This window comes from Bos indicus x Bos taurus, chromosome 9, assembly GCF_003369695.1.
Source record: "Bos indicus x Bos taurus breed Angus x Brahman F1 hybrid chromosome 9, Bos_hybrid_MaternalHap_v2.0, whole genome shotgun sequence".
Lineage (NCBI taxonomy): Eukaryota > Metazoa > Chordata > Mammalia > Artiodactyla > Bovidae > Bos > Bos indicus x Bos taurus.
The window spans coordinates 82,047,329-82,073,002 of NC_040084.1; the positions used below are offsets into that span (position 1 = coordinate 82,047,329).

Consider the following 25,674-nt stretch of genomic DNA (forward strand, 5'->3'; position numbering starts at 1 on the left):
TTCATGGTCTGAGCCACAGTCAGCTCCTGGTCTTGTTTTTGCTGACTGTATAGAGCTTCTCCATCTTTGGCTGCAAAGAATATAATCAATCTGATTTCGGTGTTGACCAAATATCATGCTAGACATCTCAAATCTTCTCAGAAGTTATAATACAACAGTTCTATCCCTTAACCTCATGTAAGTGTTATCTTTTCACCATGCTGATTGGAATAATGAGGCACAAATGGCTTTTCCATGTGTCCTAGGTCTGTAGGTGCTTGAAAAACAATTACTTTGATGCTGGCCACTAAGCTTTGGTTCTTTTTGGGGGGGTCGGAGGAAATGTTTCCCCCTCTTGTTTTTTTTTTTTTTTTTTTTTGGCTGTGCCTCGTGCCTTGTGGGATCTTAGTTCCCTGAGCAGGGATTGACCCTAGGCTTTCTGTAGTGAAAGTGCTGAGTCCTAACCCCTGGACAGAAGGGAAGTCCTCTAAGCCTTGATTCATAATGGAATACCTGAATTGCTTATCAGGAGTGAGCCCTAAACTAGTAACAGCTTTCTGAGTATTGGAAAAAATTCTGTTTAATTCTTTACGATGCTCATTTAGAATTGGAGAAACTTAAGAATTAGGTTTATAAGGGAAATTGAAGATGAGAAATATAACAAAAGAGTCGGACATGACTGAGCGACTGATCTGATCTGATCTGATAGTGTTTAAGAGTATACCTTCCTTTTACTAATTCTCGTTCATTACCAGAAATATAATTTTTATTTCTGCAGTACATTGCCTTAATATTCATTACTAATTAATGCCTTGGAGACTTACCCCACAAATTCAGGGCCCCTCTGCTGTCTGCTTTCCATTTGTAAGTTCATGCTTGGTTGTTGTATGGTAATGACTATCACACTAGAGTTAGCCACATGTCCCATTTATTTCATGAAGGAAAGGTAATTGCCAAATTAATACAAAAATTGTGTTGACAACTTTGTAATGGGGGAATACTAAAAACTTCATAAGACTGGATGTATTTTAAAGTTTAAATTTGTTATATTTATTTAATTACAGAAAGAAATCCTGTTTTTTATAGAAACTTGGAAACTCAGAGAAATGTAAAGAAGAAAGCTAAAATCACCTTTAATCCTCTTAAACAGAGATTACACTCTTCTGATTTATTTCTTACGATTTTCTAAAGTATGTGTGTTCAATGATTTACAAATACATATGCTAATTTAAACACCTACCTTAAAAATTAAATTGACATCACAATATCCTCCATTTTAAAACCCAATAGTATGTCAGCATTAATGTATTATGATGGTTTTTACTTTAAAAACAATCAATGTGATTAATGTGTTTATACATAAATCTTCTTAGGATAGGTAATTTGAACAGCTTTTAGACTTTTAATACAAATTACCAAAATGCTTTCTCAAAGTCTGAACCAATTTTTATTATTAATTTATAATAATTCTTATTTTACTTAAACTATACTCAAATTTACTTTATAAAAGTGAACCAAATATTTTCCTTTTGAATAGGAGAAATACTATTTTTGTCATTGTTTTTTATTTCTTAACAGGATAAACATTTTTGTGAAATGCTTTTTTAAATTTAGGAATGAATTTTATTGGATTGGAAGGATGAACTATTAGTAAGTTTGTCTAAATGTAACAAAAAATTTTAAATTATGTGATATCGTAGTGACTTCTGTAAAACTTCATATTTTGAGGGAAGTTTTGTCTGTGTGGAAAGGGGAGAAAGAATTTGTTTGGGTATTAGGTAAAGTTGAGTGATTTGGCCATCACAATTGCACAAAATTTCAAAAATTTCTCATTGAATTTGAACATCTAACTAGTTGGTACTTGAAATGTAGATTTTAATACATTGTATTTTTAAGAATGGGGTAATCAGTGCCTTAAAGATTTAAAGACTATTATTTTCAATGTAGAAATTGTGAAAACATGTCAATTTGTTATCATATAAGGTAAAATTAGCTATTTTGCTTTTAAAAAGCTCATCTGTAGAATATAAAAGAATACAGCTCTGTACAGCAATCCCAAGTAGTGTTGACACTAACATCTAATATTTGTATTACCTCTTTGCCTTTTTCTGTTCAGGACATCCAGGCGGAAATTGATGCCCACAATGACATATTTAAAAGCATTGATGGAAACAGGCAGAAGATGGTAAAAGCTTTGGGAAATTCTGAAGAGGCAACTATGCTTCAGCATCGATTGGATGATATGAACCAAAGATGGAATGACTTAAAAGCAAAATCTGCCAGCATCAGGTCAGTGATGTCAGTGTCCAAAGTAACAGGGGGGCAGGATTTTCATGATTTTTGCATATCAGGAAGAGAACAAGAGGCCTTACCAGTGTCCAATGCCTTTGTCAGCTGTTCCTATTTACAAATTTGCATATCACATTTTAAACTTAATAATGCTAATGATGTTACCAGTACCTGCTAATTGTTGACAGTTTACCTTGAACAAATACTGTGTTAGAATCTTTACAAATATTGTTTGATGTAGTATTCAAAAAAAATCATTGTAAAGTGCATAGTAAAGTCTTTTCTTACATGAAGTATCTGAGGCTTACTGAATATAAAGTACTTGAAAAGTTTTTGAGCTAACTAGTTTCATACCAATGGCAGCCCCCTCCAGTACTCTTGCCTGGAAAATCCCATGGATGGAGGAGCCTGGTGGGCTGCAGTCCGTGGGGTCGCTGAGAGTCGGACATGACTGAGCGATTTCACTTTCACTTTTCACTTTCATGCATTGGAGAAGGAAATGGCAACCCACTCCAGTGTTCTTGCCTGGAGAATCCCAGGGACGGGGGAGCCTGGTGGGCTGCCGTCTTTGGGGTTGCAGAGAGTTGGACACAACTGAAGTGACTTAGCAGTAGCAGCAGTTTCATATCAGGATTTGAATCTAGATCTTTTTGACTTTTGGCAATGAATGTGTTTTGCTTCATTGTGCTATTTGTATGTCCAATTTGAAGGTGTACTTTTAGAAATTACATGTCACTTATGGATACTAAAATGGAAACTGATGACATGTCTCCATTTGGAGAAAGGGGAGATCTGGGTTTGATCCCTAGGTTGGGAAGATCCGCTGGAGAAGGGAAAGGCTACCCACTCCAGTATTCTGGCCTGGAGAATTCCTTGGACTGTATAGTCCATGGGGTCGCACAGAGTCCAACAAGACTGAGTGACTTTCACTTTCACTTTCAAAATTAAAAAAGGATGAATTTGACAACTAGAATGTTGACTAAGAAAGGACCTTGAAAAATGACCTTTGTGACAACTATTAATATTATTGGGAGTTAAGAACATTTAAGAATTATGTTTACTGAATGGTGGATAATACCTAACTAGATATGAGTTTAGCAGAAAGTGACTGAGAATATGTTACTAAGCAAAGGTACAAAAGATGAATGTTGGTATAAAGACCTGGGTCTTGCACCTGGGTTGGTTTCTTAAATTTTAAAGTTCAGAAACAGTATGATGTCTTGAAAAATGTACAACCTTCAGCCAAATGATCTTGAAATTGACTTTACTCTTTACTTACTGATCTTGGGCAAGTCACTAAGTCTCTCTGAGCCTTGGTTTTCTCATTTAAATATCAAAATATAAATATTTAGCCCACATGATTACTGTGAAGATTGAATGTGGTAATCTGATAGTTCCTTAATCTATATTAAATTTTGTAGCATCTGGTTTTATTTTTTCTTACATAAAGGGGCTCAGGGAATCTGCTTCAACTGGTTTCTACATTTCATAGACTACTTCGTATAGAGCAGAAATCTTTCAGTGGCTATCTATCATGAATGAAATTTTTTTAAATTAAAATTATCTTTCCCGAAAGGTTTTTTATTCTTCAAGACTCATGACGGGAAATTTGTACTTCTTTTTACACTTAAAGAGGAGGTAATGTAGCATGATTGTGTAAGCCTCTGTGTAAAGATTCTGTTGGACTTTACCCATCCACTGCTCTTTTCCAGTAAGAGAAGAAAATTAGGGAGTGATATACACTGAGAGAATATATGTATGCTTGCTAAAAATTGAATTTTCAACTAGCCAGATCCCATTGGTTTTCCCTTTTCTGTTCTGCATAAATATAAATAAATAAAAAGATTTAAAGTGTTAAACACAGTGAAAAATGTCCACTGAGGTTCTAGAACAACCAACACGTCTAACAAGCTGAAAGGCACAGGGATGGCCCTGGTCAAGATTGTGCATGTGGTGCTGAAATTTTGAGAGTTTGGAGGATGAGTTCTTCAGAAAGGAGAATTCAGTGAAGACAAAAAACCTTCTTTTGACTCTTCATGGCCTTTATTGACTAAGCCTGTCAAATCACATTTTTTTTTTCTAACCTGGAAAGGAAGAATTCATAAATTATCATTGGAATATTATCTAATAAGTGATGTTATTTTTAGAAGATTGGAGAATAAGCTTTTGTCAGTGGACTTCTGCATCAAGACAAATCATACATTCCAGTAAAATGTGTTATTAATGTGATAATGAATTAAAATAATTTTCAGCCTCATTACCCATCTCTGGAGATTCAAGCTTTTAATGAGAACTTACTTCTAAGTTTGAGGCATTGCTAATCATAATTAAGTTATGGCCCCTACTCATAGAGGTTTCACAGTTCTATTCAGGATAAGGGGAGTCCAAAGGAGGAGGTGGTTACTTCCGTTTCAGATGATTATCAAAGGCTTCAAAAAAGAGGTGATGGTTAAGCTCAGCCTTGAAAGATGTATAGCTTTCCCCAGATGGACTGGTTGAAGACTAGAAAAAGACATCTAAACAGGAGGCTGGAAATAACAGTTAAGAAGTTCAATCTGGAGTGAGAATAGAATCTGCTGATGATGTAGAGAGGAAAGATTGTGATTAGAGAAAAGGGTGAAGGGAGAGGTAAGACAGAATCTTGGAACACCTGTGTGTAGTGTGCTCCATTCCACTGGTTATAAAATTTGAAAAATAAGCTTTGGAAAGATCCCTCCCACACAGCTATGGAGGATGCATTATTAGGTAAGCAAAGTTCTAAAGACAAGGAGAGCTGCTAAGAGACCTTGTCAGATAAATACAAGAGTGAAATTGCTGGATCCTATGGTAGTTCTATTTTTAATTTTTTTAAGTATTGATATACTGTTCCCATAGTGGCTGTACCTATTTACATTCCCACCAGCAGTGGATAAGGATTCCTTCTTCTCCATGTCCTCAGCAGCACTTGTTATTTATTTGTTTTTGACTATGGCCATTCTGACAGGTGTGAAGTGATATCTCATTGTGATTTTCGTTTGCATTTTCCTGATGATTAGTGATGTGGGATGTATTTCATGTGCCTGTTGGACTTCTGTATGTCTTCTTTGGAAAAAAATGCCTATTCAGCTTCTCTGCCCATTTTAAAATTGGACTGTTTTTATACTGAATTATATGAGTTCTTTATCTATTTTGGATATTAACCCTTTATGGGACATATTAGCAAATATCTTCTCCCATTTTGTTGATGGATTCCTTCTCTGTGTCAAAACTTTTTAGTTTGATGAGATCCCAGTCATTCAATTTTGCTTTTGTTGCCTTTGCCTAAAGAGACAAATCACCCGAAAAAAATAAGACCAACACAGAGTATACTGCACAGATATTTTCTTCTAGAAGTTTTATGGTTTCAGGTCTTACCTGTAAATCTTTAATCCATTTTGAGTTTATTTTTAGATACAGTATGAGAAAGAGGTCTAGTTTAATTTTTCCTGGGTAGTGTCCAGTTTTCCCAACACTACTTATTGAAGAGACTATCTTTTCCCCACTGTATAGTCTTGCCTCTTTTGTTGTAGATTGACCTTCTGTGCATGGGCTTATTTCTGGCTATTCTGTTCCATTGATATATGTTTCTGTTCTTGTGACAGTGCCATACTATTTTGATTATAGTCGCTTTAGCTATAGAGCCAAAGAAAGTGAAAACACCAGTTCAAAAAGATATATGCACTCCATTGTTCATAGGAGCATTTTTTACAATAGCCATGATATAGGAAACAGCCTACATGTTCATCAACTGTTAAATGCATAAAAAAGATTGTATGTATGGGCTTCCGTGGTATCTCAGACGGTAAAGCGTCTGCCTGCAATGCAGGAGACCTGGGTTCAATCCCTGGGTCGGGAAGATCCCCTGGAGAAGGAAGTGGCAACCCACTCCAGTATTCATGCAGTATTCATACCTGGAAAATCCCATGGACTGAGAAGCCTGGTGGGCTATAGTCCATGGGGTCGCAAAGAGTTGGACACGACTGAGTGACTTCAGTTCATACACATAACAAAATAATTTTTTTATAAATATTCATCTAATTGTGTATGTGTGTGTGTGCTCAGTCTCTCAGTTGTTTCTGACTCTTTGCAGCCCAGTAAAGAGTAGCTGAAGGACTGTAGCCCATCAGGCTCCTTTATCTATGTAATTTTCCAGGCAAGAATACTAGCATGGGGTGTTGTATCATTTCCTACTCTAGGGGATCTTCCCAGGATCAAACCCACATCTCTTGCTTCTCCTGCATTGTCAGGCAGATTGACCAGTAGCGCCATCTGGGAAGGTCCATCTGTGTTGTCACAAGTTGTAAAATTTCATTCTTTTTTAGGGATGAGTAATATTCCACTGTGTGTGTGTGTGCATGCGTGTGCACACTAAGTCACTTCAATCATGCCCAACTCTTTGCAACCCTATGGACTGTAGCCCACCAGGCTCCTCTGTCCATGGGGATTCTCCAGGCAAGAATATTGGAGGGAGTTATCATGCCCTCTTCGAGGGGATCTTCCCAACCCAGAGATTGAACCTATGTCTCCTGTGTCTCCTGCATTGCAGGTGGATTCTTTACTGCTGAGTCACTATACACACACATATTATGGAATATACGTGTATATGAGCTGACATATATATCTATATCTATCTATATATATATCTTCCCTCAAAGCTCAGTCGGTAAAGAATCTGCCTGCCGTGCAAGAAACCCAGGTTTGATCCCTGGGTTGGGAAGATCCCCTGGAGAAGGAAATGGCAACCTACTCCAGTATGCTTGCCTGGAGAATGCCATGGACAGAGGAGCCTGGCAAGCTATAGTCCATGAGGTTGCAAGAGTGGGACATGACTTAGCAACTAAACCACCACCACCATATATATATATGTATGTATGTGTGTATATATATATATATATATATATATAAAACATATAACCTGAAGGGTATTATGCTTATTTAAATAAGACAAAGACATATACTGACAAATACTGTATGTTTTCACTTACATATGGAATCTAAAAAATTAAAAGATATAACAAAATGGAAACAGACTCACTACTGAGAACAAACTGGTGATTATCAGAGGGAAGTGTGGATAAAGAGAATTAAGATAGTAAAGATAGTAAAGAGAATTAAGGTATAAAATAGATAAGTTTCAAGGATATAATGTACAAAACAGGAAATATAGTATTTTATCATGACTATGGCATGCAATCAATAAAAATATTGAATCATTATGTTGTACATCTGACACTAATATATGTCAATTATATCTCAATTAAAAAAAGATAAAATGGTTCATTATTCTTAGTAATGGGCCCTCATATAGGAAGCACACCTCAGAGAGAAGTACAGGATGCGTTAATACTTTGGAGCTAGACCACCTAGATTTAAACACCAGTTTTGTCTTTGGCAGCTGTGATACTGTGGAGGAGGTTAGTAACCCAATATGTATTTCCTCATGTGCAAAATAGGGATATGAAGAATAACTTCATTATAGAGTCATCATGAATAATTAATTTAATTAGCCTTTATAAAGTGCCTAAAACACATGGTAAGCACTGAATAATTGTTAACTATTCCCTGGGTGGCTCAGATAGTAAAGACTCTGCCTGCAATTCAGGACACCTGGGTTTGAGCCCTGGGTCTGGAAGACCCCCTGGAGAAGGGAATGGCTACCTACTCCAGTGTTCTTGCCTGGAAAGTCCCATGATCAGAGGAGCCTGGCAGGCTACAGTCTATGGGGTCGCAAAGAGTTGGACATGACTGAGTGATTAACACTTTCACTGACTTTTTTTCATTATTATTATTCTCATTGATTACCAACCATTATGTTTGGGACTAATTAGTCCAAAAGACATAGAAATTCTCCCTACTCCATCTTTTTTCTTGGTCACTAATATTAGGAATTTCGGAGAACTAACATCCTTCTTTCCTGGCTGCAAGAAAAAGTGAACAAAAGTAAGAACAAGTGAGAACATCAGTGTCATGTTAGTTACGGACAGAAGCCAGGCTATAAGAGGTAGCTGAGAGTGAGAGCTGAATGAAACTGTTAACTGAACTCCAGAAGCAGGCAGAATCACCAGCAGTTACTGGACAGTATGGTCTCCCATGTGGGAAACCCTACATGGAAGGATAGAAAAGAACTCAGTCTCTGCAGGTTTGTTCTCAAAAGGGAAGATTGGGCTGATCTAAGTATATCTGTATTTCCCAAATCTACAAATCAGATTTCTCAGTTTCCCTCTACAGGGATGGAGAAGTGGCCAGGAATGTGCTTACAGTTAGTGAGAAAATCCCTTCCCAAAAAGTTGGGATGGGCAAGTGTTCTCATTAACAAAAGTGTAGAGTAATCTACAACCCCCCAACCTCCCAGCCAACTGCCTGCTTCCGTCCTTACTGAAAATAATGCATGCTGAGTGTGCTATGAATTTCTGTTTCTGTGTTCTTGATTCTCATTTCTTTTCAAGTATCATCTACCCTTGCACTGGCCTCTACTGTGAACAAATTCTCCTCTATTTTTAATATTTCTGTAAACTTTTCCATCACTTTTCTCCAAAGTTTAGTCTTGTCCCCTTAATTCCCTGCTTTACTTAAAACACTCTAATAGAGTTCAGTTTTCCCATTTTCCTCACCTGGCAGTCAGCAAGAAGAATCTAATATATAACTACTGCTGTGGACAGCAATAAATTAGAATTCCAGTCATAAACTCTCAATATGGTGCCAGCAGACACTGGCTGAACAAGAGCCCTGCTGCCCAGGGCTAAGAGAGAAGGTTGGCAGCCTCACTGGTTTCTTAAGCATTGCTTTTGCACCTCTCGACAACTTCTCCTTAGAAATCAATACATCCATTATTCTACCCTCTCACTGTCTTAGTCCTGCTTCCTCCTGATCTGGAGGGCACTCTTCTACTTCACTCATTGATTTGAGCATCTGACTTCCTTTTTATTCTCCATCCTTTCTTCAACTGTCATCCTTGGTGTTGATATCTCTCTTGATAACTTGCTACATTTTGACTTCTCAGTTTCTTTTTACTTTATCTGTAAATGCTTTTATTCCCATTTTGTTTCTAAGCCCCATAGGTCTGGCCATGCCTGGGACTCAGTTAACACCCCATGGTATCTTGGCATCCCTGGGATGATCAATCTTAAGAGAGCAAGGGCAAATTGTTTTCAAAACACACATTTTATTTTATTACATCCCATCAGGCCATGAGCATCTGAGTGCTGTTGATTTTACCAAGTTAGTTGGAGAAGAGCCCTCTGTTGTAGCAAATCAGGATCGTTTAGAACATCATCAGTAAAAGAACTGTCCTTCACATGAAAGTTATGGATTTTATGAAGAAGACCTTCCTCCATTAGCTTCTTATATACCAGGACCATCCTACCATATACTGTCCTCCAACTTTATCATTTTATTCTGTATATATAATGAATCTACAATACTTCAACTAGATTGTTTAAAAATGCACATCCACTAATACTTTCAACTGTGGAATTCCTAGCTTTCTTTTTATTTTTCCTTCTTCTTCCCCAATTTGTCCATCTTTCTCCTTATCTTAAGTTGCTAAAAATTTTCCTCTTTTCAGACTTCATCAACCTCTTCTACTGAGCTTGGATTTCATTATAAGCCATTTCAGTAATGTCAGGACTTTGAAATCCCTGTCCTCCTTGAACTTGTGTCTGCTTTTCCAGCCTTTGCTGCTCTATAGTCAACAGAAGTCAACTTCCCTATCCCCTGATCTAAATTCTGGACTCCCTAGTGTTGCATTGGAAAGTGAAAAATGGTAAAATTTCTTCAACTATAATTTGACAGTTTTTACTTAGAATTGGTATTGTGATTCTGAATGATTTTCTATCGTATTCACCACTATCGCTAACTTTTGAAGATTTTGATTCCTCTTTAACTCCCAAAACCTCTCCAAATCTTCGTGACATGCAGCCTTGCTTCATTCTTTTCTGAAAATAAGGCCATCAGATAGATGTCCTTTCTGTACATTCTTTTTTCAAATTGTGCTGTAATTGTGCTGAAGTCAATATTGTCATGGCAGAAAGTATTTGCTGCAATTTATCATTTTTAGAAAAGAGAACATCTGTCAAAGATCATAATGACAGTCAATATTTTTTAACATTCCACATGCCTATAAGAAATGCTTGATATTACCTCCTTTGACCACGATGTGGTCATTAGAACTATGGAATTATATGTGGCTCAACGCCTTGGGTTAATATCTTAAATATTATTTTCAAGTCTTTGCAGATAACTTCGACTACACCTTTAAAATAGTGACATCTAATTTGCCAACTATTCTTCTGCAATCAAAAAACGATGCTTACAAGTATATATTCCATTTAGATGGATATAAAGATAGCTAGTAACTTGAAACTTGAGCTAGAAGATAGGTGGTTAAGAACTTTGACAGGGTATTCAATATTTTACCTCCTGGAAAAAATGTGAATTGGAAATTACTAATAAATTCAGTAATGTGAATGCCACGGCTTAAACTTTTATGTTACATTTGTGTCATTTAGAATTATATTAATTAAATGCTCACTTATCAGCTTAATGATGTTTAATATGGATCCTTATTAACATATGGTTTCAAAGGCCAGTGAAATTGTCAAATCTAATGAAAACAGAGTTCAAAGATAAAATTCTATCTTCCCTTCCCTTTATGAGCCTCCTAAAGATTCAGAGCACCTTTTTAAAAGCCCTTAGAGAAGATTAACCTTTAACATCGTCATTACATCTGATGTTACCACACTTTTACCATGTCATCGACACTGCTTTTAACTTAAGCGAGTTGATTTTGCTAGCCATGTTGTAAAACTACTAAAATTTTCTTCTCTCAAATCTCATAGAAGAAGATTCTGCAGCTTTCCTTATTTTTCCCTCTGGCTAAGTGCTCCTCTGTAAAACTTTCTGCAGTGATGGACATGTTCTCTACAGTAGCCATCAGCCGTATGTGGAAAGTTGAGCAGTTGAAATGTGGCGAGTGCAACTGGTGAACCGAATTCCCCATTTCACTTATTTTAGTTACCTTAAGATTAATACTTATTTGACTCCTTGACAGCATTGAGTCTTAATTGTGGCACATGGAATTTTTTTTCTTTTCTTTCTTTCTTTTTTTAGTGGCAGCATGCAGGATCTTTAGTTGCAGGATGAGAACTCTTGGTTGCGGCATATGGGATCTAGTTCCCTGATCAGGGATCAAGCCTGGGCCCCCTGTGCTGGGAGCTCAGAGTCTTAGCCACTGGATCACCAAGGAAGTCCCCCCTGAAGCTTTAAACTGAAATTGTCACATGTTGCTGGTGGCTATAATGTTGGAAGCACAGCTTTGGTGTTCTTTTCAGAACAGTCTGAATTCTGAGAACTCCACTTTTTTCTTGTAGTCAGTCTTAATTTCTTTTCTGGGAGCAGGAATATCTCATATTTAATGTTCCTGGTGATTTTTGCACTAATGAAGGTTTTTTTTTTTTTTTTTCATTATAACTGAACGTATAGTCTATGGGTTCTACCATGAAATAAAAGTTTCTGTGTAGTAAGAATGCCAAAGTGGATATTTAATTCTGTGCATTCCCTGGTGACCAGTGGTAAAGAATCCACCTGCCAGTCAGGAGACATGAGATACATGGGTTCCATTCCTGGGTTCGGAAGGTCCCTTGAAGTAGGAAATGACAACCCACTCCAGTATTCTTGCCGGGAGAATCCCATGGACAGAGGAGCCTGGTGGGCTATAGTCCACGGGTCGCAAAGAGTTGGACACGACTGAGCAAGTGAGCACAAACACAAGCACGATTCCTTCCTTACACAACAAGGGATGGTATATCTTTACTCCTCTTAATTTGAATCATCAAATTCTTTGGCAGACCTACTACTTTCCAAATGTATCTTTCCTTGTCTACATATATATCTGGGCAGTTTCTATCTGCCCTCTTGAGTGTTCTCCACGATGAAAGCAACATAGTATAAAGGGCTTAGAATTGAGTATGAATATTCCAAATTCTCACCACGGCTTCTTGAGCAAATTTCTTTCTTCTCTGAGCTGTAGTTGCCTCAGAGAGTTCTTAGGAGGTTTCCTATCTCAGAGTATATTTGGTTTACTTCTGTTTCTCCTAACTTGACCCTGCTGCTAAGTCGCTTCAGTCGTGTCCGACTCTATGCGACCCCATAGATGGCAGCCCACCAGGCTCCCCCATCCTTGGGATTCTCCAGGCAAGAACAAGGAGTGGGTTGCCATTTCCTTCTCCAACTTGACCCTAGAACTTTATATTTCTGAAACAGGGTAGTGCTTGATATCAGAGCAAGTGCTCCATGCTGCTGCTGCTGCTTCTAAGTCACTTCAGTCGTGTCCAACTCTGTGTGACCCCATAGACGGCAGCCCACCAGGCTCTACCGTCCCTGGAATTATCCAGGCAAGAACACTGGAGTGGGTTGCCATTTCCTTCTCCAATGCATGAAAGTGAAAAGTCAAAGTGAAGTTGCTCAGTTGTGTCCGACTCTTTGCAACCCCATGGACTGCAGCCTACTAGGCCCCTCCGTCCATGGGATTTTCCAGGCAAGAGTACTGGAATGGGTTGCCATTGCCTTCTCTGGAGTGCTCCATAGATGTTTGCTTTTATTGAAAAAAAAAAATGGAAAACTATATTTTTTTTAAATAGATGTCCCTCTCATACTGTTTACTCTATTTTCTTTTTCCTTTTTTTGTATCTGTATGTTGGGAAAAGGAATAAATACTTCTTTGAGAAACATAATAAGTAGTTTTTTGGGTTTAGAATTAAGGGTTTAGAATGTATATTAATACATAGTTTTATCCATAGTTCCTTTTCTACTATATTTAAATGATGAGGTGCTTTTTAATGATTATTTACCTTCTAAAATGTTTTCATGTTATAGTTTTAAAAATAACTCATCACTTAAAATTGTTTACAAAGTTGTAAAATAAGTTATTCAATCTAAAAGAAGTAACTTTTGTAAAGCATTTTATGTAGTAGATATCACTCTGAGTTAATAGCAAAATGAAAGTATCTATTGCTTTGCACATGTTAGGTACCCAAAGAATGAACTGAAGCAGGTGAGGGTATAATAAGTCTATTATCCAAAATGTGAGTACCTGCAGATATGTGTGGGATAAAGAAATGTTTTAAGTGATGATTCTGAAAGCATGATTGATGACCGGCTGTCTGTAGTCTTGGGAAAATACAAGCTTCAGAATGTTTAAAGTAAAATTAAAGAAGTACAACTACACCAAACACAAATGTAAGGTTTCTTTTTGTAAACCATTCAACCTAGTGCCCAAGAAAAGGCTTTCATCTTGAAAGATGAAAGAATTAAATTGAAACTAGGACACTGAAGGCTACTACAGAAGCATGCACTTATTTGGACATATGGTAGTGATCCACTAAACACATATTTATAATCTATCAGAGAATAACCAGAACAGATTTTCCAGGCAAAGATTCTGTCAGATCAGCTTGTTTTTTATTATGGAAAGGGAAAGATTCTGAGAAGCACATACGCAAATGTTATTTTTATTAATTTCAAAGTAACTTCAGTATCTCTCTTAAAAATGTATTTCCTTCATCTTTATAAAGAGTTATTCAGGTCCCATATGCCATAGATTTCAGTGATCAATTTCATTATCCCTGTGCAGTCAAAAAGTTAATTGCACTGGAAAAGACTTTTGCATGCTCTTCAATACAATGAGTATGTAATTGGCTTTCAAAGGAATGTAATGTCTGGTTTGGTTATTGATTAAAGCGCTAAACTATAGATATTGAAGATGCAGGATCAAATAATCTAAAATAAGAGGTCAGGGTGTGTGCATCAGTGTTTTGCACACAAAGACACTCAAGCACTTATTGATTGACTAAGGACTTCTGATTTCTAGCCGTTGTTTATTTGTCTATTTATTTGGGGGATTTAAAAATATTGGAAAGAAATTGCACCAAATATAGTTGACAAAATGCTTTGTAACTGGCAGAGAGAATTTTCAGTTAATATCTTCCCTAATAGCTCAGTTGCTAAAGAATCTGCCTGCAATGCAGGAGACCCTGGTTTGATTCTTACATCAGGAAGATTAGCTGGAGAAGGTATAGGCTACCCACTCCAGTGTTCTTGGGCTTACCTTGTAGCTCAGTTGGTAAAGAATCCAGCTGCAATGTAGAACACCTGGGTTCAATCCTTGGGTTGGGAAGATCTCCTGGAGAAGGGAAAGGCTACCCACTCCAATATTCTGGCCTAGAGAATTCAATGGACTGTATAGTCCATGGGGTTGCAAAGAGTTGAGTATGACTGAGCAACTTTCACTTTCATAATTGAAATTATTTAGTTCTGTTCTGTGCCAGGTAAAATTATTATTTATCAGTGATAGGTAATTACATATTTGGCCTAAAATTAATCAATATGAACACAGAAAAGTTGGCCAGCAAACAGAACTGGGATCTCATTACAGCACAAGTTTGTAATGTGAGGTCAATCTTAGCACCTGTAGAATGAACAGAAAAGACTTTAAATACAAGAGAATACAATAAAAATTTAAATTATAAGATTTAAACATAATTTAAACTTCTTTCTGTATTTATAATTTTCCTAAAAATTATTTCGTATCTTGGTTTTATAAGACATAGAATTTTGTTGTTTGAAGAGTTTGTTTTATCTTAACCAGTTGACAATGGAACTGTAAATAGATTGCAGGACAGTTGGTCTTGTTTGACTGAATGCAGATTCTTGGTGTTTTAGAGATATACAGAACTACCATTTTTTTTCTTTTAGCCAAGAATATTGGCTGCTAGACTGTGGCCAATTTTTTAGGAATTAGAGATAAACTAGAAATCAGAGATATGTAGTTGTTCTTCTGAACACATTATGAACTTTTAAACAAGACTTATGATATTGTTGAATATCCACTGCTGAGATCACCTAATGTGATCATTGGGGAAATATTTGCTTTTTGCTAGAGCAAGCTATTATTAGCTTTGAGACAAAGGTTCGGATTTCCTTTCCCAAAAAGGAAATCACTGATCAGTCTGAGAGACAGTAGTTGTGCTTGGTTGATTTGTTTTATACCATTCAGTGAAGCAGCGGTTTTGTGGAAGCGTGGATCATAAGCCAGTGTTATGGTAAAAGTTGTGTATGAAAGGATGTGAAGCCTGGTCAACAGAGGTTTCATGTCCCTGGGGTTGCCCCAAATGAGTCATCTTTATCTATCATAAATCTTTAGTCTTTGGAAGCTGTTATGTAACAAAGCTTATGTCTGTCTCCATTAGCCTTGCCTCTCTCATTCTGAAAGGTCATGGACAGTCAAGGTAATTCCATTTCATGCAGTTTAGCTTGTAAGTCCACGTTCATGGTCTGTCTGCTGCAAGAATGAGGAAACACTGATTCCTTGAGGCTTTTGAATTGCTTTTGACTGATTCATCCTTTTAAACCCATGTGGTGTGGGCTTGAGGCTGTATAACTGGGCTTTCTCCAAGGCTCTAACAGGAGCATCTAGCAAATTTGTCTTTTGTTTACATGTCTATTTTCAAAGGCTTTTCTCTTATTTAAATATTCATCACATAAAAATGTATTTCTTAAATAAAGTTTCCTAATTATAAGTTCACAATTTAAGAATCTGAAGGAACTTTGTGTTAAAAACAGAAATTTTTACTGGAATAAAGACCTTATCTTTGATTCAGAGTATAAATAATGCAATCAATGGTTTTTGACCAATTATTTTCTTTTCACAGTGGACATATGTCACTAGATATCAGTCATCCAAAAGCCAAATAGTGTTCTGTCCAAGTAATGTCTTATTGTTTTTCAATATTCTGAGATAAATATTGGTGATATTCTGCTTTCAGTAATTTATTTGACTATGAGAGAAATTAAGACATTAGTAATCCCTCTCAAAATTAGCTTTTTTGGAAAGAAAAATCACATAAGCCTGTTGAATATACTCAATTAGTACCAAAATATATAAAAATTAAGTGGTTAATTTGCTCTTAGTAGTAACTACATCTGGTATGTGTCTTTCTAAACATTTTATATACATATAATTTCTTGTATACCTCTCTTCCTATATAGATAGAAGAAATGAAAAAAGTTACATTTGAATGTGCATATACACCATATATAAACTATTGAAACTTGCTTAATTTTGCATTATGTCATGGGCATTCTTCTTGAAAGCCTTATAGATGCCTTTGTGACATGGAGGTGTATGTTTTAACTTTTGACAAATACTACAAACACATCCTGACTAGTCTAGCTTATTCAAAAGAACTATTTTTTACAGGAAATATATATTCTTTTTATAAAGTGTCAGTCTCTTTCTTAGATGTGAGCATTAGTTCGTTATACAAGATTATTAGGCCAAAGGAGGGTATGTAATTTTTCAGATGCATTTCAAATGTTTAAATGTGGTCAGTGTTATCTCTCAACAGGGCTCATTTGGAGGCCAGTGCTGAGAAATGGAACAGATTGCTGACGTCTTTAGAAGAACTGATCAAATGGCTGAATATGAAAGATGAAGAGCTTAAGAAACAAATGCCTGTTGGAGGGGATGTCCCAGCCTTACAGCTCCAATATGATCACTGTAAAGTAAGTTGACCACATACAGTGGGTACCTTTCTTTGTTCATTTTTATTTTGTGAAGTAAATATTCCAAATAAAATAAATATGTTAGTGGAACCAATTATGACAGGATTTTTTTTTTCCTCCCTCTGTTTCTAATTACTAGTATTTAGGCATCTTATTGAAATTGCATGCCTTGCTCCCTTTTGTTTCAGATTAAGTCTTCTCTTCATATTTAATTGAAGAGTTTTTCAAATGTTGCAGGTATCTAAAGCATAATAGTATTCTTAGCTGATCATGAAATTTATCTATTCCTTATAGATTTTAAATTGTTAATATATTATATTGGGGAAATATTTACTCTAAGTTAATCTTAAATTCAGAAGTTAAAGAGTCATAAAGAATTACAAACTATTTTGTTTTATTAAATGAAACTGGAGAAAAATAAGGACTTGTAGTGAGAAAATAGTATAGATATAAGTCCAAAAGCAAATGAAGACCTTTGTGTTTAAAACTGTTTTACAGGTTTGTGGAGTTTTCTTTCTTTTTTTTTTTTTTATCTTAAACTCTTGCATTAAAAAAAAAAAACTCTTGCATTTTTATTCTGTTTAAATATCTATCTCTATGCAAATTTGTACTTTTACTTCGAAAAGCAGATATACTGAATATTATCAAGTGACACATTGACTGTTATGTCCTTGAATTATTTAAATTGTTTGCCTCATTAACTTTCTATTCATTTATTTTATATCTCTTCATACCCATTTTCTCATATATCACATATCACCTTGTTTTGTTATATTGTTTTACTCTTCACATGCAACACAAGTTCTTATTCTAAATCTTTACATTATGCTGTGATGTTAGAACTCTGTTCCCATTTTAAAAAATGACAAACACTAACATATGCTTCTTCTAAAGGAAGATGTCTTCTATGTTATAAGCTGCTTCAATGCAAAATGATAAGATCCTGGGATTTATTTTATTTCAAATGCTTGTGATCAGGTTATTCAAGTTACCATTTGGGTAAATTTTCTCTTTGTACTTAAAGAGAATATAGTATAGAAATAGCTCTAAGACTGAGATAAAAAGGAAGATACAGTATGTAATAATAATGATAGAAGATTTAAAATTACTGCTTTAAAAAATCAATGTTTCCTTACTTTTTTCAGCTTTGTCTTCTATTGATTATTCATGTACGCATTTTGAGGATTCAGGTATTAGTGATGAAATGGAATAATACAAAGCTCTTCTAATAGAATTGTTTTGTGAAGGAATAAAATGTGTTTGTGACTGTACTACCATTTTGATTAAAACTGAAATCTTGAGGTAGGAAATGATTTTTCCTTTTACAGGTTCATGTTGATTCTAGATTGTAGAACATATTTTATCATAGTTTACCTTCTAAATTTATCAATGATCCAAAACTATAAATTCTCTTAATATTATATATTATTAATGTTTTGATGAAAGCTTCATATTTTACTTTGGGAACTGAGGCAAAGATGCTAGGAAAAATAACCTAGGTAATAGATTTTAGAGTGAAGTTTGTGGAGATGTATCAGTTTGCTAGGTCCACCATAACAAAGTTCCTAAATAGGTGTTTTAAACATCAGACATTTATTTTGTCATATTTCTAGAGTCTAGAAATCTGAAGTCAAGATGCAAGCAGGGTGGGTTTCTTCTGAGGCCCCTCTCCTTGGGTTGTAGATGGCTGTCTTCTCCCTGTGTCTTTACATGATGTCCACTTTGTGGGTATCTGTGTCTTAAAACTGGTCAAAATGCCCTCTTTTTATAAGGACCCCTGTTATACTGGATTAGGGTCCACCCCAATGAATGGCCTTATTTAAATTTGGTTAGCTCTTTAAAAGCCCTTCTACCAATACTGTCACATTCGGTAAAAAGTAACCTTCTTTCCTAACTGCCAAGAGTAATGTTTCTAATTGCCATAAATTATTACAAGGAGGGTGAATCCCTGTGTGTTAGTACAAACAAGGCAATATTGAAAGATGTGACACCTACATGTAATATGAGTTTACTTTTCTTACTGAACCTTGTCGGCTATAGACGTAGAATAGTCCAAGTGTAGTAAAACCTCCGCCTTGCCAGTATTCTGTCCTCAGTCTTTTCTTAAAATCAAAATCCATTTGGATGTACCTGTGGTAGCTCTATGTTTCAGGCAAGATTTTTCTTTCCTGGGTATTTGGAGATATCTTTTCCCCCGGCCTTCATATGCTTTTTATCAAGGAAATCGTGTGTGTGTGTGTACAACTTAGATTTATCAATTGTTAGGACTGAAAGGAACCCAAGAAATAATTCAGTCCAGTCCCCTTATTTATAAGAAGCATATGATTTCATATCTGAGTTTTCCTTCCTCCTTCCTTCACTTCTAGCAAATACTCAACATTTACTTAGTGTGCGCCTGGCAGTTGGTAGCACAGTAGTAGAAGGACTGCTGCTGCTGCTGCTGCTAAGTCACTTCAGTCATATCCGACTCTGTGCGACCCCATACATGGCAGCCCACCAGGCTCCCCCGTCTCTGGGATTCTCCAGGCAAGAACACTGGAGTGGGTTGCCATTTCCTTCTCCAATGCAGGAAAGTGAAAAGTGAAAGTGAAGTCACTCAGTCGTGTCTGACCCTCAGTGATCCCGTGGACTACAGCCTTCCAGGCTCCTCCGTCCATGGGATTTTCCAGGCAAGAGTTCTGGAATGGGGTGCCACACTGGTACAAAAAACAGACATGGGCCTGGCAGGCAGGTAGAACTTACGTTTGTCCTTCTCCACCTTGGAGTTCCTGTGTCTTCTCTGTGCAGTGAGAAATCATTGCCAACAAGGTTTGTAGCTCAGCTGTGAACTGCACATTGCTGTCCCAGATCTCTGGTTGTCTGCCTAATCATCCATTTCTCTAACCCTTACTTTGGTCCTTTGGTTATAATCTATGCATGTTTTCAGTTCATGTGTACATTTATTACCAATTTTCTTTCTTTAATGGGTTGTAGAGTTCTCTTCAATTATAACATATGGTATAGCTTTAAACATAACACAAAATAATTTTTAAATTAATTTTTACAGATATGCTTAGCATTAAATTTAGCATTTAGTCTTTTAGTTTTTCCTATTATTACAAACTCTGTAATTTTTTTTTTTTACTGACTTGCTATTTTAGGTCTTTAATTGTCATAATAAAGTTTAAAAAAATCTTTTTAACTTCAAAGAACTCTTGCCTTTTGACTTACCTAGTTAGGACAATGAAATTCAACCCTTGTGTGGTTTGATATTAATATTAGGCAAGATATTTTATTTTCTGAAATGTTCCTTTAGAAAGAGGGGAGACCTTGTATTTTATTTTAAACTCACACTCATTTTATAGGTAGCTATCTGAATTATTTTATTTTAAATCACACTGTACTATTTAAAGAAGTTGAATAAATTTGATATAATCTCTGTGTGCTCAATTAGAATGTCTAGAGATTACTAGGTGGATTTTTTTTAAGTAAAAGACAAAGAAATTTACTCTGATTTGTTAATTATTCCAGGAGATATGATCACATAAATGCAAGTCTTGAATGTCATTGCACAGAAGTCTTTTAAAAATCAGTTTAGAAAGTGACACCATATGTTACGTTATGGACAAGACAAAAATACACATCTGCCAGATGCCCCAAATAACCACCTGTGCTGATGTTACACTTAATTAGCACTTAAGTTTTACATTAAAATTTCCAGTGGCATTATTATATACAAAGTGAAAAACAAACCTGTGTCTCAGTACCTTAGGTGGATGTAGAGTCACTACGTGCAGAAAACTCAATGTGCTTTAGATGACTCAAAAGTTGCTTCCAATAAGGTCAAAATCTGATGTCAAAGATTTATTTGAAGAATTTGGAGAAAATAATTATGGGTAGGCATCTGATGATTTAACCCATATCCTCAGCAGTATATGTATTCAAGTTCACTGAAAACTTTCTTTGGCTCATCTCACTTAGATAGTGGTGTATTATTCTCTATTCTGAGACAACTTATGCTGGACCTGACTATATACAGAGTTATTGAACCTAGCACATGGTCTTAGGTAGACCTGGTTTCATTTACCACCCCCACCGGCCCCCAACATACACACACCAGCCCTGTAATCCCAGCTTTGGGGCATATGGTCTAATTATCACTATATATGACCACTTAGCAGGGTACACATAGTAAGTAAAGCAACAGATGTTGGAGTTATTCTTTAAACTAGGACTTAAGCTTATATTTTATAGTATATTTTTAATATTAGTTGCTCTTTGTCTGCATTTTGTATTTTTCCTTAGATTATTATGTTTGAGTGCTCTAAGTTTTAATATCATAACCTATACTTATTGTTTTAGCCTATTGGTGCCTTAAGCAAACTTGGACTCCTCAAAATAATGGATGAAGCCATTGAAACAACAATATTTTTGAGAATTTATATGGGATAAGATATGAACTTAGAAACTGGAAGGTGATTTATTTCTTGTTCATAATAAAAGAAACAACTTATCATGGAAAAGCCAAACCCATAAAACTAATGTGCATACACTGCGTTTAATCAACTTATTTAAGAGCAATAGGCAAATTATGTATATTTAACCATGAATCTAATTACCTTGAAAGGCAATATTTGAGTGTTTGTAAATAAAAGAGCACAAATGTATAAAATATAAAATATGCATTATTTTATATTTACATCTCCTTACCCTGGGTCCAGTCTACTTTCAATGTTGCAGATGGTAAGAGACTCGCTTATCTCAGATGTATGTGTTCAGTCACCTCTGATACAAAGAGGTTGATTTATGGAAACTCATATATTCTCAAAGTTTTCTGAGTCCCACATATATTTTTATACTCTAGTACTTTACATGTATATCAGTGATTTAATGACACTTTTTCATAACTGTTCTTTGATAATAGCAGTGCCAGTCACTTCATCATCCATCCTTCTTCCATCCATCCATCCATCCATCCATCCATCCATCTATCTACCTCCACTATTCACAGAATGACTTATATTTTGAATTGATACTAAATATACAGAGGGCAGTAAGACACAGCCACTACTTCAGTAACATATTTCAGTTATTCTTATACCTAAATGCTCTATGCTTATGACTGTATCCAGAAGAAATATACATTTAAATATTTAGGTGATGGCTCTGAGACTTCAGTTAGAATGATACTGTAAGGTCATCCGCTCATCCTCATCCGCTCAAATGCCTAACAATTACAGATAAAATGTTAAAAACAGAAAAATCAAACATGGCAAAATTGGACTCCAAAATACAACAGACATTCTGTGGATCAGAAACAACGCAGAAAAGCAAAGAAGCTAGTAGGGTTGATGCTTCTGGAAAAATGTAGCAGTCCTAGGCAATGAGCAAGCAGAAAGCCCCCATAGCAAAGGCTTGGCTCAACAATCTGTCTTATACAGGGAAATGCGTGACTCATGGATTGGCATCTTTTCCTTCTGTTATGTAAATGTCCCAGGAACTGATATTCTGAAACATCAATACATTTTGAACCCTTAATTAAATATCTATACTTTCTTGGATGTTTTAACCAGTGACTTAGAACACTGATAGATTTTCAGCAATAATTCTAATAAATACTTTGTTCAATGTTTTAACAGCCCATCATAGGCCAACTTGTTAAATCATAATCATAAGTCAAAGTGCCTTGATAGTAAAGTGTTTGGCTTGGCACCTGGTCCACAGTAAATGGTGGCTGGTCTCATCTCCCATAACTGCTGAGAATCTGTCTTGATAGTTTTGATTATATTTATTTTGTTTAAAACTGTCATAGGCTATATGAGTTGTTTTAGCTAATTAAATAAAACCATATTAATATCTGTTATTTACTGTCCAGCAGAACTAGCTTCCCATTACAATCTAGGGTCAACCTGTTACATTAAGCAGAAATCATGCTCTAAACTTTTTAGGTTTCTGTTTGGTAAATAATACAATCATATTATCTTTTTTCCTCATGTAGGTCCAAGTTTAATACCCTTAAATGTTGAAATAAATTACTACTATAAAATGTATAATATATCTAATGACTTTTAGAATACATTGAAAAAGTTTAATTTTTCTACTTAGTATAATTTTAAAAGTTTTTTGGGAAATAAAATCCCTTATATGTAGCTTCACTTTCAAAAGTGTGAGATTATTGTTCAATCAGCAATTACTTAGAAAGCACATATAATATATATAGCATTCATTTGTAATGTTATGAAATTACTTCAGTCAGATACTTGAAGATTGGATAAAATTGCAGATTCAGTTTTTGCTTTGCACTTCATTTTCATAAAAGTGTATATACTAAGTTATATAGGGACAGTTATCAGAGCTCTAATGCTCTTTCTGCAATGTAATGCATGCTTGATTTTAGAGAAGGAAATCACCCAGAATAATTGAAAGTGTATGATTCAGGTGCAAGATATTATGAGTTTTTCCATTCCTTCAGGGCTACTCTGTCCTTTGCTTAATTCAATTTAATTCCTATATTCAAACCTCGTTATATAAAAATCAGGACATTTGCGCCTTAAACTGAATTGCCAAGATATATTTGCAAGTTTACTCATTAAAATAACAAATTTGAACATTGTGTTTAAAATGGAAACATGCCACCTTTAAATTTAGAGTGTGTGTGTGTGTGTGTGTGTTTATTCTCCCTATTAAATATGTTATTCTCCCTGCTACTCTTTGCCTGAAAACCTGTAATTTCAAGGTTTTGCCGTGTTATAATGTTCAGTTTAGTTCAGTTCAGTTCAGTCGCTCAATCATGTCCGACTCTTTGTGACTCCATGAATCGCAGCACACCAGGCCTCCCTGTCCATCACCAACTCCCGGAGTTCACTCAGACTCACGTCCATCGAGTCGGTGATGCCATCCAGCCATCTCATCCTCTGTCGTCCCCTTATCCTCCTGCCCCCAATCCCTCCCAGCATCAGAGTCTTTTCCAATGAGTCAACTCTTCGCGTGAGGTGGCCAAAGTGCTGGAGTCTCAGCTTTAGCATCATTCCTTCCAAAGAACACCCAGGCCTGATCTCCTCTAGAATGGACTAGTTGGATCTCCTTGCAGTCCAAGGGACTCTCAAGAGTCTTCTCCAACACCACAGTTCAAAAGCATCAATTCTTCGGCGCTCAGCCTTCTTCACAGTTCAACTCTTGCATTCATACATGACTACTGGAAAAACCATAGCCTTGACTAGACGGACCTTTGTCGACAAAGTAATGTCTCTGCTTTTGAATATGCTATCTAGGTTGGTTATAACTTTTCTTCCAAGGAGTAAGTGTCTTTGAATTTCATGGCTGCAGTCGCCATCTGCAGTGATTTTGGAGCCCAGAAAAATAAAGTCTGACACTGTTTCCACTGTTTCCCCATCTATTTGCCATGAAGTGATGGGACCAGATGCCATGCTCTTCGTTTTCTGAATGTTGAGCTTTAAGCCAACTTTTTCACTCTCCACTTTCACTTTCATCAAGAGGCCTTGTAGTTCTTCTGCACTTTCTGCCATAAGGGTGGTGTCATCTGCATATCTGAGGATACTGATATTTCTCCCGGCAATCTTGATTCCAGCTTGTGCTTCCTCCAGCCCAGCGTTTCTCATGATATACTCTGCCTATAAGTTAAATAAACAGGGTGACATATACAGCCTTGATGAACTCCTTTTCCTATTTGGAACCAGTCTGTTGTTCCATGTCCGGTTCTAACTGTTGCTTCCTGACCTGCATACAGGTTTCTCAAGAGGCAGGTCAGGTGGTCTGGTATTCCCATCTCTTTCAGAATTTTCCACAGTTTATTGTGATCCACACAGTCAAAGGCTTTGGCATAGTCATAAAGCAGAAATAGATGTTTTTCTTTTTTAATGATCCAGCAGATGTTGGCAATTTGATCTCTGGTTCCTCTGTTATAATGTTACCTAATGTGAAAAGTCAGTCTTTTTCTAAAATTGATTAAATTATTTCCCAAGTTCCCCTTCAGCCTTTGCCACCTGTGTTGACTTCTTTCTTATCAAAAACACAGCCGTCTAAGGTCTGTAAACTAAGACTGTGTGAAAGACCTAAAAAGCAACAGTTCTGTAAGTGAGTCTGCACCTACCTACCCATTCAGCTGACTGCAGTTGACTTGCCTCCCAAGCCTGACATGGGCATTGAGAACCTCACCCCAAAGGGCCATAGAATATCTAAGTTTAGAGGGAAAGGCAAGGCAGCCTAATAATTATCACTGCCTAGTGGTGAAATTGAAGAGTGGACAACAGATGTAGGCAAGTTGAGGTCCATGAAACCAAGCTATATGGTTCTCCCTTTCATTCCGCCCTTTCCTAATAAACTGCCTCTGGTCATATTTAGCTGAGAGATAGTTTCATTTATCGAACAGTTCATTTATTCATTCAGGAAACTTCCAAGTTGCCCCTGATGTTTGCTACATTCCTTGCTAGGTGCTGAGCATGCGTCAATTCCTAAGACTGTTTTTGCTGTCACAGACTTCATCATCTAAGAACAGAAACAGGCTCAAAAACAAGTGACTACAGTAGATATCAAAATCACTGTGATGTGAGTATGTATACACAGCCAGGAAGATACAGATGAATCAAGGCTGTTTGTACTTGAGAAGATTGGAAAAGCTCCATAGAACAAGTATGTAGCTTTTGAGCTGGAAAGAGACCTTGGAATAAAAATTCACTAAAGAGTGTTATCAAAACTCCTGGAGGGAAAATCCTCAAAACTGGCCATGACTCGGTGTGACTTGGAGTATGCAACAGAGAAAGAGATGTTGCTCATTCTCTTTCTGATTATATTTAGAACAAGGCTGAAGGAGAAAGAGAATACAAGTTCAGG

The 25,674-nt window shown here is 36.2% G+C and overlaps 1 protein-coding gene across 1 annotated transcript in view; it reads left to right on the forward strand.

Moving 5' to 3' along the window:
* The window catches only part of UTRN (utrophin), a 557,360-nt gene that overhangs the window by 386,256 nt on the left and 145,430 nt on the right, over positions 1 to 25,674 (forward strand). The window contains 2 exon segments of the mRNA XM_027551766.1: positions 2,096 to 2,268; positions 16,689 to 16,845. Coding sequence (XP_027407567.1) covers positions 2,096 to 2,268; positions 16,689 to 16,845 — 330 coding nt within the window.